Source organism: Haliotis cracherodii, unplaced genomic scaffold (assembly GCF_022045235.1).
Source record: "Haliotis cracherodii isolate W230 unplaced genomic scaffold, xgHalCrac1.p SCAF_5, whole genome shotgun sequence".
NCBI classification, from domain to species: domain Eukaryota; kingdom Metazoa; phylum Mollusca; class Gastropoda; order Lepetellida; family Haliotidae; genus Haliotis; species Haliotis cracherodii.
In genome coordinates this window covers 30863676-30881592 of record NW_027266308.1, presented here as the reverse complement: position 1 = coordinate 30881592, position 17917 = coordinate 30863676, and the positions used below count along the sequence as shown (strand labels likewise).

At 41.6% G+C, this 17917-nt stretch overlaps 1 protein-coding gene across 1 annotated transcript in view; it reads left to right on the top strand.

Annotated features, from left to right (window-relative positions):
- LOC139443890 (uncharacterized) overlaps positions 1-16259 on the top strand; it is a 28699-nt gene extending 12440 nt beyond the window's left edge. Inside the window, exons 8-13 of the mRNA XM_071224777.1 lie at positions 6636-6883; positions 7237-7373; positions 10028-10204; positions 10380-11014; positions 12763-12856; positions 13737-16259. Coding sequence (XP_071080878.1) covers positions 6636-6883; positions 7237-7373; positions 10028-10204; positions 10380-11014; positions 12763-12856; positions 13737-13922 — 1477 coding nt within the window. The 3' untranslated portion in view covers positions 13923-16259. The remainder of the gene's footprint in view (positions 1-6635; positions 6884-7236; positions 7374-10027; positions 10205-10379; positions 11015-12762; positions 12857-13736) is intronic.
- Positions 16260-17917: the final 1658 nt, after the last annotated feature.

The following is a 17917-nucleotide window of genomic DNA, read 5'->3' as shown; positions in this document are numbered from 1 at the left end:
CCGGGTGCTTCGCCAAGGGGGAGACGGAGGGTGTGAGTAATGCCACGGATTAATATCTCTCAACACAGGGCCCATCCTGCAAATCTTGCCTCTGATACTTTAACCATACTTCTGTCCAACTGTGAAATTGGGGATTTGGGCCTTCCTATCATATCTAGCTTTGTATGATTCTTAGGCTGCGTGGACATTCCGTGTGGCTATGTTTCTCACCATTTCCAGATTATCTAGCAGTTCCCTGAGGTCAGTCCGTGTTGTAGGAGGTAAGTTTTCAGGTATTGGCTGTAATATGTTGTCAATGGGCATACGGGGTTCTCGCCCAAACAAAATGAAATAGGGAGAATACCCAGTGGAATTAATTGTGGGACTGAGCCGATACCCAGCCATTATGCTTGGGAGAAAGTAGGGCCACGCCTCTTTAGCATCCTCACAGTATGCTCTGACTGACAGTGAGATCACAACGTTCATGCGTTCAACCGCAGCATTGCACTGGGCATGAAATGGCGATGTTTTGAGGCGGTTAACTCCGAAGATATGGCATAATTCTGACATCAGTTTGGATGTCATCTCCTTACCTCTGTCTGTGAGGATCACTCGAGGACACGAGTACCTACAAATGATGTTGTCAAAGAGGACAGAAGCAACTTCTTTGCTAACTTTAGATTTGAGTGGAAATGCTTCACACCAGCGTGATGCTGAATCAACACACACCAGTATGTACTGGTATCCTTCTGCTGTTTTGGCGAGCTTGCCAATTAGGTCAATGGACCAATGGTCGAAAACATCAACAAACGGCAGGGGTCTCAGTGGAGCAGGGCGGTAATGTATATATCGTTTTGCGGCCTGGCAGTAAGGGCATGAGCCGACCCACATCTTGACAAAGTTATACATACCAGGCCAATAGTACTTGAGCCTGATTGAGGCATAACATCTGTCCACGCCGAGGTGAGAGGACAGAAAACTGTCATGATGAGCTTTCATGATGTCATGATGTAGTGGTTTGGGTATGCATACCTGATGGTAACACCATTTGGGGTACCCCCCTTGATCCTGTGGTGTGTAATGATGGATTAGTAAACCATCATCCATGACGTAATCAGGGGCCTGTAGTAACACTCAGCGGGCTGATTTGTCATTGTCTGGGAGTACATTGTCCGTCAGATATCGGATTATGTCAGCAAATGCCTCATCTAGCTGTTGTAATTTAGCTAAGTGTGCCTCCGAGATGCCAACTGCTTTGCAATAATCCACTGGGGTTTGGTTGGGGTCAGTTTGTGATTCCTCGTCTGTAATCAGATCTGTTTGAGGAGTAGTGATGGAATGTATGCCCAGCTGGTCCTCATCATCATACGGAACTGCAGTGGCATATGACCATCTACTCATGCTGTCAGCATTACCATGTTTAGGGCCAGGGACATGTCAGAGGTCAAAGTCATACTGGCTCAGCATGAGAGACCAGCGACCTAACTTTCCCGTTGCATCTTTGATCGACCTGAGGAATTGCAGGGCTGAATGATCAGTAATGACTGTGAATTTGTTGTATGCCAAATATGATTTAAAATGTTTGATCCCCTCAACAATAGCCAGGCACTCCTTTTGAGTGACAGGGTACAATTTCTGTGCTTTGTTAAGACTTTTCCCTCCATACGCAACAGGATGTTCCTGTTTATTTTCATCAATCTGTGACAGTACCCAACCCATGCTGCTGTCACAGGCATCACATGCTAAGATGAAGGGTTTGGTGAAATCAGGATATACTAGTATTGGGGAAGATATGAGCGTTTGTTTTAGCTCCAGGAATGCCTTCTCGGTGGCTTCAGGCCATGTGAAGGTGACGTTTTTGGGAAGTAGAGCATGTACAGGGGTAGCTATCATTGCATAACCCTTTATGAATTTGCGATAATAGGAGGTCAGGCCAAGAAAAGCTCGCAACTCACGGATGTTTGTGGGGTGGGGATATGTTTCGACACTCTCTACTTTCAAGGGATCCGTAGATACTCCTTCCTTAGAGATAACATGGCCCAGATAAGGATTTTCCTTCACTGCAAAATTGCATTTTGAGGGCTTGAGTTTAAGCCCAGCCTCCCTAAATTTGTTGAAAACCGCTTCTAAGTGTTGAAGGTGTTCGTCAAAGGACGAGCTGTGAATCAACAAGTCGTCCAAATATGTTAAAACATATTTGTAAGACATTCCTGAGAACATTGAGGACATAATGAAAGCAAAACAACTTGGGTCGTTGACCAGTCGGAATGGCATGACCTTGAAGTGGAACTGACCGTGACCAGGGGCAATAAACATGATAAAGGCAGTTTTCCCTCGACTGTCTGGAGACAGGGGAATTTGATGATAACCGCTCATCATGTCAAGAGATGAGAAAATTTGGGGATGACTATTTCCTAGTGACATCAAGGATTCATCTATATTTCCTATCAGATAATGTTTAACAAGCGCGACTTTGTTAAGTTCGCGAAAATCGATACAAAATCTTGTATCTCCTGACTTCTTCTTAACTAGTAACACAGGTGGTGACCATGGGGAAAAGGATGCTTCAATGATGTCATTGTCTAACATATCCCTAATGTGAGTGTCCATGTCATTTCTATGTTTTGGATGTACTGGATAGGGACGTTTTTGAACAGGGCGGTTGTCACCAGTGTCTATAGAGTGGGAAAACATATGAGTCCGGCCCAGTTCAGTGATGTCTTTAGCAAAGCAGTCATGGTGTCGGCCAATGAATGTTAACAAAGTATGTTTTTGGTCTTCAGATAGCTTGAGAGAGGTCAATGTCTAGTTCAGCTGCTCGCCGTCTCAAGTCAGTAGCAGTTGAATTGTCAGTCAAAGAGATGTGGTTGATTGACTTTAACTGATCAGCTGTAGTGTCTTTGAGTGGTCCTAAGTCAAAGTTGGAAGCAAGTGACTCAAACATAGCAATAGGTGCATTTGCCGGTAAGGTTATTGTAGAATTGGTAGGGTTGAGTAATCTGTATGGGACTTGAGAGTCAACACATCTGACTACACAATGAGTGCCTATCACCTGGTGTGTTTGGGTTAAGTCATTAAGTGGCTGTAGTGTACCAGAGGCGTCGGCAGGGGTGTTAATTGGCATGTCCAATATCTAACATATTTCCGACCTTTGGGGAATGTTAACATGTGTGGGACATCTGGCCAAGAGGCTATCTGCATGGGGGCTGAGGAAGGGCGCCTCAGCTAGGCCATTGTAAAGGCAAAGCTTGTTGTTGGAGTAGTCTACTGAAGCTGAATGCTGTTTTAAAATCAAGGCCAAGTAAAATGTCTTGTTGTAGGTCTTCGACTACATAGAACTTGTGGGTTAGTTTAAGATTGGCAATGTACAGGACTAAGTCGACTGACCCCGGGCACACTAAGCATTCTACCATCTGGTCCTGCTAATTGAGCGTGACCACTTGAAGTGAGGGGGAATTTATCTGACCCCCCTAGACTGTTGAAATGGGATAGGCCAATATGACTAGCACTAGCTCCAGTATCAACAAGGGCATTGAAGGAGGTATTTGTGATAGTGACCAACACGGTGCTATGTGCCAAGCTGATATTGTTTAGGGTTGTAGTAGATAGTGGAGGTGTACAAGTAGGTTTCTGCTGTGACTTTGGTACACCGCTCTTCTGGCATCATTGCCTATATTGTGACTGAAAGGGGACACATACAGATAAGATGACCTTGTTTGTTACATTTATAACAGCAGAGATATTGGGCCTTACATTCCTGTGGCAATAAATGAAAATAGCCACAGGCATGACAACAGAACTGTTTTGGATAGGAATTCTGTGCGGCAGCATCTTGGAATACTGGTTAATTGTTGACGTGAGGGAAGTTCTGTTCTGTGAGTTATTGGACGTGGCCGAAACGAAGATTGAAACTGATGACCTTGACCTACGTAGTCTGTGGGGTGAGAAGGAGTATTGGGATCTATGCGTTGGCCATATGGCTGGGAGCGATAGCCAGAGTTCAATGCATTGATGTGCGCGAGTGGAGTGCGTTGACCTTGGCCGTAAGGTCAGTGATGGCAGACATCAGCTGATCAGATTTGAAATCTGATAGCCCTGACGTTGCATCAGATATCTCCGCACTGTCAATTACCTGGTCTAGCGAGTTATGGGGATGGGTAAGGATAAACTGACGAATATGGGGCAAGGTGTTACAGATTATAAGATCCTTGATATAAGGATCATTATTTCTATGGAGAAGTTCGGCTTCGTGACGAATCGATTGTAAGAAGGTGGAAAATGGTTCCCCAGCCTTTTGTTTACGATCCAGAAGAGCATTTTGGCGAGTAAGGAGGCTAATAGAGGATGGGGAATATCGCTGTAGGAAGGCGGTTTGTAAGTCTGGCCAGGACATTGATGCAGTGTTCTTGGTACCTTCGTACCATTCGGCTGCCATGCCAGTTAAATAAAGTGGGAAGATATCTTGGTGGTCATCATCAGTGTAGTGTTGGGCAGAAGCAAATTTCTCATAGCGGCAGAGCCAAGCTGTTGCTGCTATGGGATCTTTCCCATCATACATAGATAGGGGGAGGCGGGAACAGTTTATTGCCCTTGACAATGTCAACAGGGTATTGGCCTGGGGCTATTGGATGGGTGCCGGGCGCAGGGATTAGCAAGGAGGGGGCCGAGGGAGAAAGGATGAAGGGTGTATCTGGACATACGACTCCTGTATATCCACTAGGGGTGAGACTTCGGGAAAACGCTTCGCTACTGTGTGCTTGGAGGAAGGGTGTGTGGGCCCAGTTTCATCAAATGTGGCCCAATTTGAAGAGAATGGGTCCAGGGAGGGGGAAGAACGATTTACATGGTGGGAGGATTGATAGGAGCGATGTGGCTCGCTAACAGGTGTACTTTGATACTGAATTTCGGGAACGAGCAGTGGTAGGCAGTCGTCGGCTTTAAGGGGGTTAATTTTATAGACAGACATGGTATAAATATGCAGAAAATTATTAACAAAATTTAGGTAAAATAACTGAGTCTAAGGGAGGACAAAAACAAGTTGCTCACCAAAATGGAGAGAGAGATCTGGACCAGTTCTGGTAGTTTACACAGTTCGTGGTTCTTGACACTGTCACTGCGCAGATGGAAGCCTTGGCGGTTGCCCTGTCGTTGGTGACAAACGGACTTGCTGCGGTAGACTTGAGGTTGGACGACTATATTGATAGCTGGGAGATCGTCACTCGTGACGTGGAGTGAAGGACTCGAGCTGGAGTGTTGAAGGTAGGTACAATGAGCTAGTCACTGCTGGAGTGGAGTGGAGTTCTTGTGGCTGGACAGTCACAGGTGAGCACAATGAGGTCGTGCTATGAAAGATTTTCTGTCACTACTGAAACACACTGTTTAAGTAGAATGAGCAGCGGCCCGACGAGGTCACCTGTTGGGCGAACATTGTTAGGATTGAGGTCCAGTTATTTGTTACACAAGTTCCTGACTTATTGAGCACTAGTGGTATTGTTTGTACTGGAACATAAGTTGTTGATGCTCTAGAATGGTGTCTACCGATAGTCGGGTGGAATTTTAGTGCTGGTTGTGGACCCCAGACAAAATTAATGAAGATAATAGGTACACTAACCTCAGTTCTTGCTGCTTGGAGGTACTGGAATCTTTTCTCCACCAATACATCCGCCGTAGAGGACTGTGTTCTAGGGGATACTTCTTCTTGGCTCCTTCTATATACATGTACGACACAAGTCCGTCTGAGGGTCCACAACAACTTTATTGAGACACAGTTACAACGTGTAGCTCTGACTCTCAGCCTCAACTGCCCCGCTCGGCTGGTTCACAATCATATACATCTTTATATCTGTATATCTTTCCTCAACATATCTTACATTCCTGACCATGGTCCTAATAAGGTTATACCTCCTGACCAGTAGCACCTCGTCTGCAATCCCCCATGTTATCAATGCAGTGACCATCAGGATATCTCCTTTTTGGGCTTGTATTCTAAGAATATCCCTGAGTTCTAAGAATACACCTGACTTCTCTCACCCCTTATTTGGATGTCCCTCCATGGCTAACATGCATGTTCTAGCTAGGTCAACGGCAGTTCAAAGGTGCATCCCCCCCACCAGGGTACTTCACCAAGGGGGAGACGAAGGGGGAGGGTGTGAGTAATGCCACTGATTAATATCTCTCAACACAGGGCCTGTCCTGCAAATCTTGCCTCTGATACATGTTACCGATTGAACACTTTTGCGATGTTCTGGGATGAAGGGTTCACAACTGACCTCAGCATTCACAGAATTTGCAACAAATTGGGCAGGCCTTACAGGAAGAATGGCAAAGGATACCACAGGAGTAAATCCCACGTTTGACATCTAGTATGCCCAGAAGATGTCATACCTGCATCAATGCACATGGTGCATGGACCAGAAACTCCACGTCTTTTTTTGATAAAAATCATTTCTGAATAAATTTGGGTGTTCCCTTAAATATTGTTCCCAGTACATTTAAATTGTCAGTCAAGAGTTCTGTGTTAATACACGTTCATAGCTTAGACTAAGAGATAATGTAGGATGCTAGCCGACAATTTCAACTGTCATCCACATAGGTTACTATACTTAGAGAAAATGTCACAAGCAAATAAAGTTGATAAACAATGTCTTGTGTTGCAGACAACGGAAAGAAGGGGAGGTAACTGAGATACTGATCAAGCAGGCCTGTATAACAATTTTGAGTTCAGTGCCCGAGTCTGATCAGCCCAAAGATAACTCAGTACCAACCCTGCCAGCCAGGACGACATATGACGTGTTCATATCCTACTCTCATCGGGACCCGACACCTGCCCAGACTCTGCTGCAGTGTCTTCAGGAACAGGACTCCACACTCAGTGTCTTCTTTGACAGGAGCGAACTCACGACTGGTAACGTTAACAATTTCCCTACCTTTATTCAACCATGACAGGTCAACAGATCTGCTGAGATCGAAAATTGTTTGTAGTTGTTGTTTTCTTACATAGAAAGTACATCAATTTTGTGGGGATTCTGGGACGGAAATGGTCCCCAGCTCCTCATGCTTCTCATAGGATTGACAAAAAGAGGGATTGTTGATCAGATTCTGTTTAGGACTGATTGTTTGTCAATGTGCCCTTAAATTGTGGACCAACGTTCATGCTTGGGATATAGGTGGAATATTGCTGTCTACTGCGTGAAACAGTTGTCATTATTGTAACTCACTCACATCATATCACTTATTTTCAATGTGATTTCATTGCAGGAAGTCTCTGGCAGCAGAGCCTCTATGATGCCATGGACAGCGCCCGCTGCGTGGTGGCACTGCTGTCCATGAGCTACATAGTATCTGACGTGTGTAAGGAGGAGTACAACATTGCCCTTGCAAGGGCTTTTGCTTCAGTAAGAATTTGCACAAGCAGAATTTTATGTATTCAGAATCCACAGCCCATTCTTGTTGTAAGAGTCGAACAAAATGAGGATTGGTTACAGATCTGTAGGAATTTCCATCATAGTGACCCAACAGTGCTTCAGTGTTGAGTTAATTATGATACAACTTCCTCCATTGTTCATGATGGAACAAATTGATTAAACTACATCATCTGAACAATAGGGTACCTTTCATTAAGAGGCAAGTAAACTCAACAGAGCAACTTGGCAGATTTTAATACTTTAGGGCATAATTAATCACAAATGCTTGACCAAAATTATATTTGAATAAGGAAAATAGCGTAAACTTGACAATAAGAAACGACAGGCAAAATCGTTTCTGAAAAGAAAAAATCCACCACTGAGGGGATTCCCCATACTGGGGTTAAAACAGGTTCCTGGTGTATGACTTGCTGCACTGAGCAATTTCAATGAACGGTCAGGCGCCCAGTCTGCCTGCTTCTGCTGTTTCTGTCTACCCATCCATTTTATAACTGTAGAATAGGACCAAGGGCAGTAAACAAATGCACAGTTTAATTTACAGTTTATTCCTAATTCTAAGAGGGATTGGCATTTGGTTTTTGCCATGATTAAGACTAGATGTCAAACTTCCATTTATTGGAAATTTTCCCAAAGAGGATGCCCATCCACCATTACACCAAAGATGACTTTGTCCCAAAGAGACAAACATTCACCCGAACGCACCCCTCAGCTGCCCCAGAAGCATGTGACCAAGCGGGTAAACTTGTCACTCTCTCATTTTCACGCGGGTGGGTGATTGGGCTAAATTTCTGTGCTCTCATTATCCAAGCCATCCTATCAAAATTAATAGTTCAAGTTTTATTTGAATATTTGGATTTTCTAAAAAAAACCCAGCTCTTTTCATGTTTTCACTTAGCATATTTTTACTGAAACATTTGTGCAACCTATAACTAGACTTCTACTTCATGGATTCTTTATAGTCGTGCTAATAGATTAGGTGCATTCCAAAGTTTAATTTTGATATGTGTATTTTCTGAAAAAAAGAAGATTTTGTTCATGTTTTGAACTTTTGTTTTTTAGTTCAACATTTGTGTGACCTATAACTTGAAAACTACTTCATGGATTCTTTTTCAAATTGGGGGTACAGTTTCTATATCAGTAGGAGAGGTGCAGTGTGAAGTTTGATTACAAAAAGGGGATTTTGGCAGTGTGAAGTTTGATTTCGAAAAGGGGATTTTCTGAGAAAATATTGCTTTGTTCATGTTTTGAACTTACAAATATGTTGAAGTCGAAGTCAGGAGTATAACTGAGCCCCGCTAACTTTTTGTCTTGTTTTTGTAGTATTAACAGAAATAGCAGAATCAGTTTATGTATAGCCACTAAGAATCCCATATCAGTAAAGCAGAAAACCTGTGTAACACACCGCTGTGCCGGAACGTTTAGGTCATGCCCCCCAATATGTGATTTCAGCACTATCACTTGAACATTTAAATACTTTCTATGAATATCGTGAATTTTTCTATCTTGGAAATTGACTTTGAATGAATCTAGGAAAATTGATATTTGCAACAAAATCTCATTAATTTTGTTCAATTTACTTGCTCTTTAAGATTCTCTGTAGGGTTGATATTTCATGTTTCTCCCTTCATTTTCTCCTTAAAATGTCAATGAGTATATGTCAATGTCTGTGTGTTTTGTGTTGTAACCTTGAAACTTGGAATTACGGATTGTCAGTCCCTCGTGAATGAATGCTGTAAGTCACTCACCAAAGGCTTGGGATTAACACAATTCATATTCATTCACTCAGGACAGATCGTCTGTAATTCATCGTAGCTCTAATTATGCAATAGTTAAATATTTTGCTGTAAATACGTCCTTCCTCATACAATCATGGTAATGCATCATCAATATTTCATCAGTGTGTACACCACCTTCCTCCATCACATCTCTAAATTGGAAATTTGCGGTTTGGGAAAACAAGCAGAAAATAGCAGTTTCAATTATGTTTTTGTCTTTTGCATAAAAATATGGTTGGTAGGTATTTAAAACAAGTAATTATAATTCAATGTCTTGATGGCCTTGATCTGAACAATACTGTAGTGGTGAGTTTAATATCTTACGTTGGGACATACATGAAGCAGTTTGTGATATATTTTATTGCTAAATAGGGTTTTCAGACTCAATGGGAATAAAAGAACTTACCTTATTCGATGTAATAATTAAGCGCTCTGCTCTAATAGGCGCCCAAGGCAATATTTGTTAATATATTGGCTAGTGAACAATCCCAATTAGTACCCCTTCTGATTGATGAATGTACACAAGACTTATATATTCGTGTATAATACGTGTATTATATGCATTCTTAATTATGGGAAATTAAATTCTGGAAAAATATATCTGTCGTATATAAATATTTCAGGCTGTCAGCATAAACCACTAAATTTACGATCTTTCAACTCTGTTGTTTTTCACCAAAATACTATTCTAATAAGAGCCCCCTATTTCTAATTTTGGAGTGCCCTGGGCGCTTATTATGTCAAATACGGTATTCTATTTTCCTGGGTGATGAAGTATTGATGATGCACATAATGATGCAAAAGTGCCGTGAGGATGCTTTCACAAATGATTGATGTTGATCCTTTCAGGAAGATGTCTCTCTGATTCCTGTTTCTGTAGAACCTTTGGAGGTCATCCCTCAGGCCTTCAGTCATGTGAAAATACTTAATGGATCATTAGCCAATCAAAATGATGCCCTCAGACAGATCTCCAGGGAAGTGATTAATTTGGTCAGAAATGGACAGAAGGGACCAAATATTGTTAAGGTAATATTCATTCTGAAACAAATAAATATCGAATGACCTAATAACCTGAAATCTAGTTTAATAAGTGAGTGATTGAGGAAGGCATAAACACGGTAAGCCATTCTACTCAGTATTCCAGAAATATTGACATGGAGAGACATCTCTCTCAGTTACACCAGCTGTCTTGATATTTCAGCCAACTCACTCAGGTATTCCTCAGGGAGCTCAACTGCTGCGACGGAATAAAGAATTTGCACGGTACAAAGTAGAGGGAAAAGAAATCATACATAAGGACCCAAACCAACAGTCAATGAGTAACGAGATGCCAGTGGACAGAGGTGGCCAACAGATTGTGTTCAGCTTTTCTCACGACTCACTCCGCCTTGCTATTATTCTGTCTGAGTTGATAAACCAGGCATCACCAGACACAAACTGCACTTTCATCAGTGAGAATAACAAGGATAGACTCCACTTGTTGGACCAGTCCCAGCTTGTGGTGATCATAGTATCTGACGGCTACATCCAGTCAGCTCAGCTCCTTGAGGAGCTCCATCTTAGCCTCTGTCGCCAGCGGAGAGAAAAGCCCAGGAGGATGATGTACCTGATCGAGGGATTACACCTTAGTGCCAAACCTGAATACCTCCATCTCCTGGACTACAAAGTCAGCATCACTGACAAACTGTGGACTGCTCTGACAACCAAGGGAAAAAGACCTGATGAGTTTTTCACTGCAACAAGAGGTGGAATTAAGGGCTCTTACACTTGCACTCTGCCAGAGCGTCTGGCCCTCAGCAAAGCTACACTTGACATCCTGGATATTGTGTACAATCGGTGAGTCTTTTGTTCCTCTGTTTGTTTCCTTAGCTCACCTTCACAACCAACATGGCACCGAATCTGGTGATATATCACTTTGGGGTGATAGGCTTCCACCTGTTACATCCATGAGTCCCTTCCACAAAGTGATCTTAGCATAATGACTGTCATAACTCTCCAATAGGGTTAAGCTTGTTTTGTGGAACTGGGCCTAGAACTATGGAAATACAAAACTGATGAAGCCTTGCTTGTCAATCTATCCTTGGTTAATATTCCGTTTCATTTTGCCTCATCCTTGGCAGGGATGGAAATTAACATTAAGGACAAACAGGCCCACATAGCTTGTCGGTCTTTTTTTCTGCTGACACTGCAATAAGTGACTAGTCCTTATTCAACAAAGATCTGAGGACATCACATGACAGTTCATGTCAGAACAACTTTTTGCGAACTTTGAACGATCTATGAAATGGCCAACAAGAAGTCGACATTTATCCAGTCAGAAAGCAGCTTTTCTTGAAGTATTGTGGAATACCTCATTTTAATCTTTCTGAGGTTGCATGATTAGAAAACCCATTCAGACTGTCATTTATCTGATCTGGTAAGCGATGCTCTGATTGGTCAGAAGAGAGGTCGTTCTGACATGACCTGTAATGGGATGTCCTCAGATCTTTGTTCAGCAGTTGGTGAAAACAAAAGGATCTGATTTTAATGAGATTGGATTCAAACATAATCCAATAAAATTACCCTCATCATCTTAGAAAAATTCTTTACTAAGTTAGATTGAATGAGTATGGTTTAGTGCTGCGTTTAGCAATGTTCCAGCAATATCACGGCGGGGGATACCAGAAATGGGCTTCACACATTGTACCAATGTGGGGAATCAAACCTCGGTCTTTGGTGTGATAAGCAAACACTTTAACCACAGGGCAACGCCATCGCCCCTTGATAAATTATACATAGCAGTGATGGAGATGGTCACTTCTGAAATTAGGGACCAGTCATTTATTATGGGAAGGGGTGTGCAGAGAGAATCGGGGAATGGTCACCTAAAAATAGGACATTCTCTAGTGGAGGGTCATAAATATTATTACATGTTATAGGTCCAGTTTTCACCCTTGCTGAACAGACTGGAATTTCTGGGCTTGATCTTAGCGCCACCAGTGGCTATTACAAGTTTTGTCCCTTATAAGTCCCCCCCTACTGACCATTGAGATTCCATCTCTTATATTACTTGCATTGCTTCAAACAAAATGGTGGCGCCAAGTCAAGACTATCTCAATGATAATTAAGAGTTTTATTGCAATAAAACAGGATTTTCCTCACAAAGTGCATCAAATAACTTGAGCACCTTTATTAAAAACATGAAAAGATTGGGAAAATATCATTCAACGCTCAGTTGATGGTACACATGCTCTGCAAATACTGCAATTGAAGGAATTCGGCAAGGCAGTTGCCATGTTATTTATGAACCGGATGTTGATTTCGTTATGGGATTTTGATTGGACTATGCCTGGACTTGTTTGTCCAGCCAAAATATAATTCCATAATTCCAGCCTAGTTCGGCCAGGGTGGGAACTGGACTTTTACAGTCAGTTGACTCCCTTGCCTCAGGAAGATAGTACATTAGTGCAACAAAAACCTCTGACCATCCCTCCTTGTAATAAATTATCGGTCCCTTAGAGCAGGTTATTTATCATGATAGAATGTCAATATGATACCCCAAATAATCAAGGTTCTTTTTGCAGTTCTATCTCACCCTGTTTCAGATCTCCTTACATACACATAGGCAGCATCCTCAACATCCTCAACATTGGCAGCCTCCTCGCAAACGATGATGACGAAAGTGTCCCATTCAAACAGGTACACCAACCATTAAATACTGGATACTGAATCAACATGTATCTATTTTATTAAAAACAAATATGGTTTGGTCCTTGTGAACTTTTGTTATTTTACACCTTCCAAACTTTGACCATGTGAAAATAGTGAGACTGCATCTTTGACGTCTTTACAAAATTTCTCTGCAGAATTGCGTCCCTTAGCATGCTCAGTTGTGCCATGATCCTGTGATCAGGTTTGAATCCATCTTTAACATGCACATGACATTAACTTCAACCCACTACTTGAACCAGTATCTATGGCTGGAGGTTTAACTCCATACAGGGAGTCTACCTGTTGTGCTTATGTAAGGTTGCTCGAGCATATTAGTTCCAGATCATATATACTTGTATGAAACTTTTCTGATAATCTCAAGTGATAGTATTATTGTGTGATGTATTTGCATATCCTTTCAATATGGCTACAAATTGTTTAAAGATGCCATCCATTATGAATTTGACAGAAACATTCTGACATTTAGAACCAAATAAATATATAAATAGTGTCCCAAAATCATTGCCTGTAAGTTTAACTAGATATTGACTTCACAACAGTCATTTTCACATGTACATAAACATTCAGGCTGTCAGCATAAACCACGAAATTTATGTTTTAACTCTGTTTTTTTTTTCCACGAAAATAATATTGTAATAAAAGCCCCATATTTCTAATTTTTAGAGCACCCTGGGCGCTTATTACGTCGAATATGGTAATAATTATTACTATTTATTTTGAAAAATTGGTAATTTTAGAAGGCAGTTATTGCAGATATTCATCATTGCCTCCATGTGGGGTTAGTATTTCTGTATTGTTGTCTGTTTATTGTATGTTCTAAAGTAATGAGTGTTGTGTTTTTCTGCAGTTTTCAAAGGCAATACAGATGGGCGATAACACATCAGGGGAGGCAACCAGCGATAGACCCGACTCAGCAGACAATTTCAGTGATATAAGCAGTACTCATGAAGATGCTGATTTGATGATGCAAGCGATACCTTTCAGTGCCAGTGCAAAAAAATTGAAAAGGAGTTCCTTTTGTGTAATTTTATAATGGTTAGTTTAGGTATCCAGCACTCTATTGCTGGCTGTAAGGCGTACTGTAATTAACTGCATCTGGTTTCCAAGATTCAGTGACTTGGTTGATTATGTGTCATCGTACCCTGAACGTGCTGTGACTTAATCTCAGGTTTGTCTGGCCCGAACTCAATTACTTACAGGTGGCCATCGTATAGCTGGAATATTTCGGACAACCTCGTAAAACAACAAGCAAAGATCATGTCGTTATTCACATTGATGTGTCTCAGTATGCAAGGAGTGTGAACTGAAGAAGGTGTTATGATCAACATATATTTTCATGCTTGTTTCTGGGAGGAAATCTGTAGGAATACTGTTCATTTTTATTGCATTCTTTCTCTTTAGTGTCCTTATCCACTAGGCCATCTAAGGGACTTGCCATATTGTAGGTCTGGGTAAAGGTGGTGGGGTACCCTAGTTATTAAGCATTGACTTGTCACAATGAAGACCTTGGTTGATTACCTTCATGGTTAAAAAAACACACAAAACTACAATGTGGAAAGCCCTTTTCTTGCTGGAATATTGCTGGAAGTGGCTTAAAATCAAACTCACATATTCTCTATGTAAGAGATGTGACCACATAGAGCTAAGATTGTTTTGTGGAACAGGGTCATGGAAAATATATAGATATATATTTGTTACTGCAGCAATTTGCCCTCTTCAATACATCCACTCTCCAAAGGCAGGGTCCCACTTCAATACGTCCACTCTCCAATGGCAGGGTCCCACTTCAATACATCCACTCTCCATTGGCAGGGTCCCATTTCTATATGTCCACTCTCCAATGGCAGGGTCCCACATCAATACATCCACTTTCCAATGGCAGGGTCCCACTTCAATACGTCCACTCTCCAATGGCAGGGTCCCACTTCAATATGTCCACTCTCCAATGGCAGGGTCCCACATCAATACGTCCACTCTCCAATGGCAGAGTCTCACTTCAATACATCCAATCTCCAATGGCAGGGTCCAACTTCAATACGTCCACTCTCCAATGGCAGAGTCCCACTTCAATACGTCCACTCTCCAATGGCAGAGTCCCACTTCAATACGTCCACTCTCCAATGGCAGGGTCCCACTTCAATACGTCCACTCTCCAATGGCAGAGTCCCACTTCAATACGTCCACTCTCCAATGGCAGGGTCCCACATCAATACGTCCACTCTCCAATGGCAGAGTCCCACTTCAATACGTCCACTCTCCAATGGCAGGGTCCAACTTCAATACGTCCACTCTCCAATGGCAGAGTCCCACTTCAATACGTCCACTCTCCAATGGCAGGGTCCCGCTTCAATACGTCCACTCTCCAATGGCAGAGTCCCACTTCAATACGTCCACTCTCCAATGGCAGAGTCCCACTTCAATACGTCCACTCTCCAATGGCAGGGTCACACTTCAATACGTCCACTCCCCAATGGCAGAGTCTCACTTCAATTCGTCCACTTTTCAATGGCAGGGTCCATCTTCAGTAGGACAACTCTCCAATGGCAAACAAATGATGATATTATTTAAATACATGTGTTGTGTCAGATGTTTCTGAATAGCAAGTTGTGCATACTGGGGTACATACGCTCATGTCACCTCTCTTTTTGAGGAACTATTTTATTCCCTGATACAGCTGGTTGCTGTATGGCTGTAAACATGAAGTCACAACTACTAAATAAAATTGTGTATAGAACAAGACCTACATTGTTTGAATAAAGAATTGTGATAAACATTTATAAGAATTGACTTTTACTTTGAACCTTTATACTCCAATGAACTCACACAAAATGAAAGTAAATTCTTAATATTTTTTTATATATATTTATACTTTCCATCTGTATTTTAATCTGAGTATGCAGTATTTTGTTACTTTGATGCTGAATATTAAGTCAGATAACTCATGTGTAATTGGACATTCGTTACAATGCTCGCTCGTACATCATTTGTAACAAAACTCCAGTTACTTGTGTCATCCTTAACATAACATGGTCCATGTGTGTATCGTACAGATAGGAAACATGTGGGTGTATCATTTTGAACCGGCATCCTGAAACTAAAGGAACAATAGCAACAAGTCTGGTAGTTGGGTATAATAATTATTCTGCCTCAATAGGTGTGTTAAATGGATGTATTATTGTTACATATATTGGGTGAAGTCAAACAATGGCTACTATTTTCTAATACTTTTACAATGTTTTTTTTCTGAAATGTGTTTATATGTACATGTTGTTGGAAGCTGTATTTCCAAGTTGATTTTATTTATTATTAAGTTATCACAGTACAACTCACTTGTCACAACTGCTGGTTATGGTGGTGTATTCAAGGTACAGTCATCAATGAATAAATAGTTGATCATGTCTATTAGCATGATCAAATGTAAAGCAATAAATGTTTTGTTTTATTTCACTCCATGGCTCTGAATATCTGCAATCATGTGACATTTGGTTTTGGCGGAACAGTTGGAATCCAGGTCCCTCAAATAGTCACTTAAAGAGAGTTGCCTGCAGGCGCCATACAGAAAGTCACGACTGGATACATATCACCATGTTGAGGTCTAAATTGAACGTATCACAACCGTGAGGTCATGATTGGATACCTATCACAATGGTGAGGTCACTATTGAATACTTTTGTTTGCCACAATGAGCAATATCCCAGCTACATTACAGCGGCCTGTAAATAATCAATTCTGGAACAGACAATCTAGATATTGATATTGTGAGCAACGATTCCTGCTGTCAAGTTACATTGACACTCAATCAACCAAGTCACCAAACCTGACCAACTGATCCATTTGGTCATCTATTATGACCAGCACAGGTAAGCAGGATAACAAAAAGTACAATCTTTTGGTATGACGCAGCCAGGGGATTGAACCACTGACCTTTGTGCTCTCCGGTCAGATGTTCTCTACGCTACACCATGGAGATGGTGAGGTCTGACTGTGCCCAGAACCTCATGCATGTACGAGTCATGGCTGACAACATCCAAAGTCACGGGGGTATGATGCCACAAAATCAACCAAGCCACAGAGCCTGACCTCCCAATCCAATAGAGTTGCCTTTTAAAACAAGCTAGTGCTGGGGCTCTATTCCAACCCGGCTCCCCATGGAGTGGTACCACAGAGAAATTGGATGTGTGAAGGAAGTGACACCCCATCAATCATTACGACACAGAGTTGTAAAAGTTTTTAACAAGCAAGATTCTTACTCAACGGACATAGGCAGATTTTGTTACTGTGGTTTAAGAAAGTCTAAGGTCTGTTAAATACCTTGTCTGACATTAGAACAAACAATTTTGTAACCAGGGTAACTGGATTAGTCAGTTGTATTGCTGGTTTTTCAAATTTAATCCTCATGAAATGACACAGAAGCTACTTGTTTAGTTCTGTATAAGTCTTTGTTGCATCATTACATTAGTATCTTCGTATGGGTGGCTAAGAACCTGATTAAGTCTTTGGTGTCGGCTAGACTATGAAAACAGCTTGTTGTGGGGTGTTTCAAGGCAAGCGCTAAGCCGTCTCCAGTTAGTGATGAACGGGGCAGCCAGGATTGTGACAGGGACATCACATACGTCACACATCACTCCTGTCCTCAAGCATTTACACTGGCTTCTGGTTGAGTCAAGGGTCATGTACAAAATGCTGTCTTTGACTTACAGGTGTTCAACAACCAGGCTCCAGCTTATCTCTTCACTCTGCTCCAGCTTCATAATCCACCAAGAACTCTTTGATCAACAAATCAACACCTGCTATCTGTTCCTCACTATAGACTTTCAGTGTGGCTTCCCCACAAGTTATGAAATGATAATCAATAATCTTCTCAGAAACAACAAGTTCCAGACAGCTGAAACTTCAGGAAGATGTGGAGAATGGCAAAATGTTGTTATATCTTAATATAAAAAAATAATAATTCTTCATATTTGAAAAATGTATGACGCATCATCTCCTTAGAAAACAAAAGGGTCAAAGATTGTGTAAGAATATGAT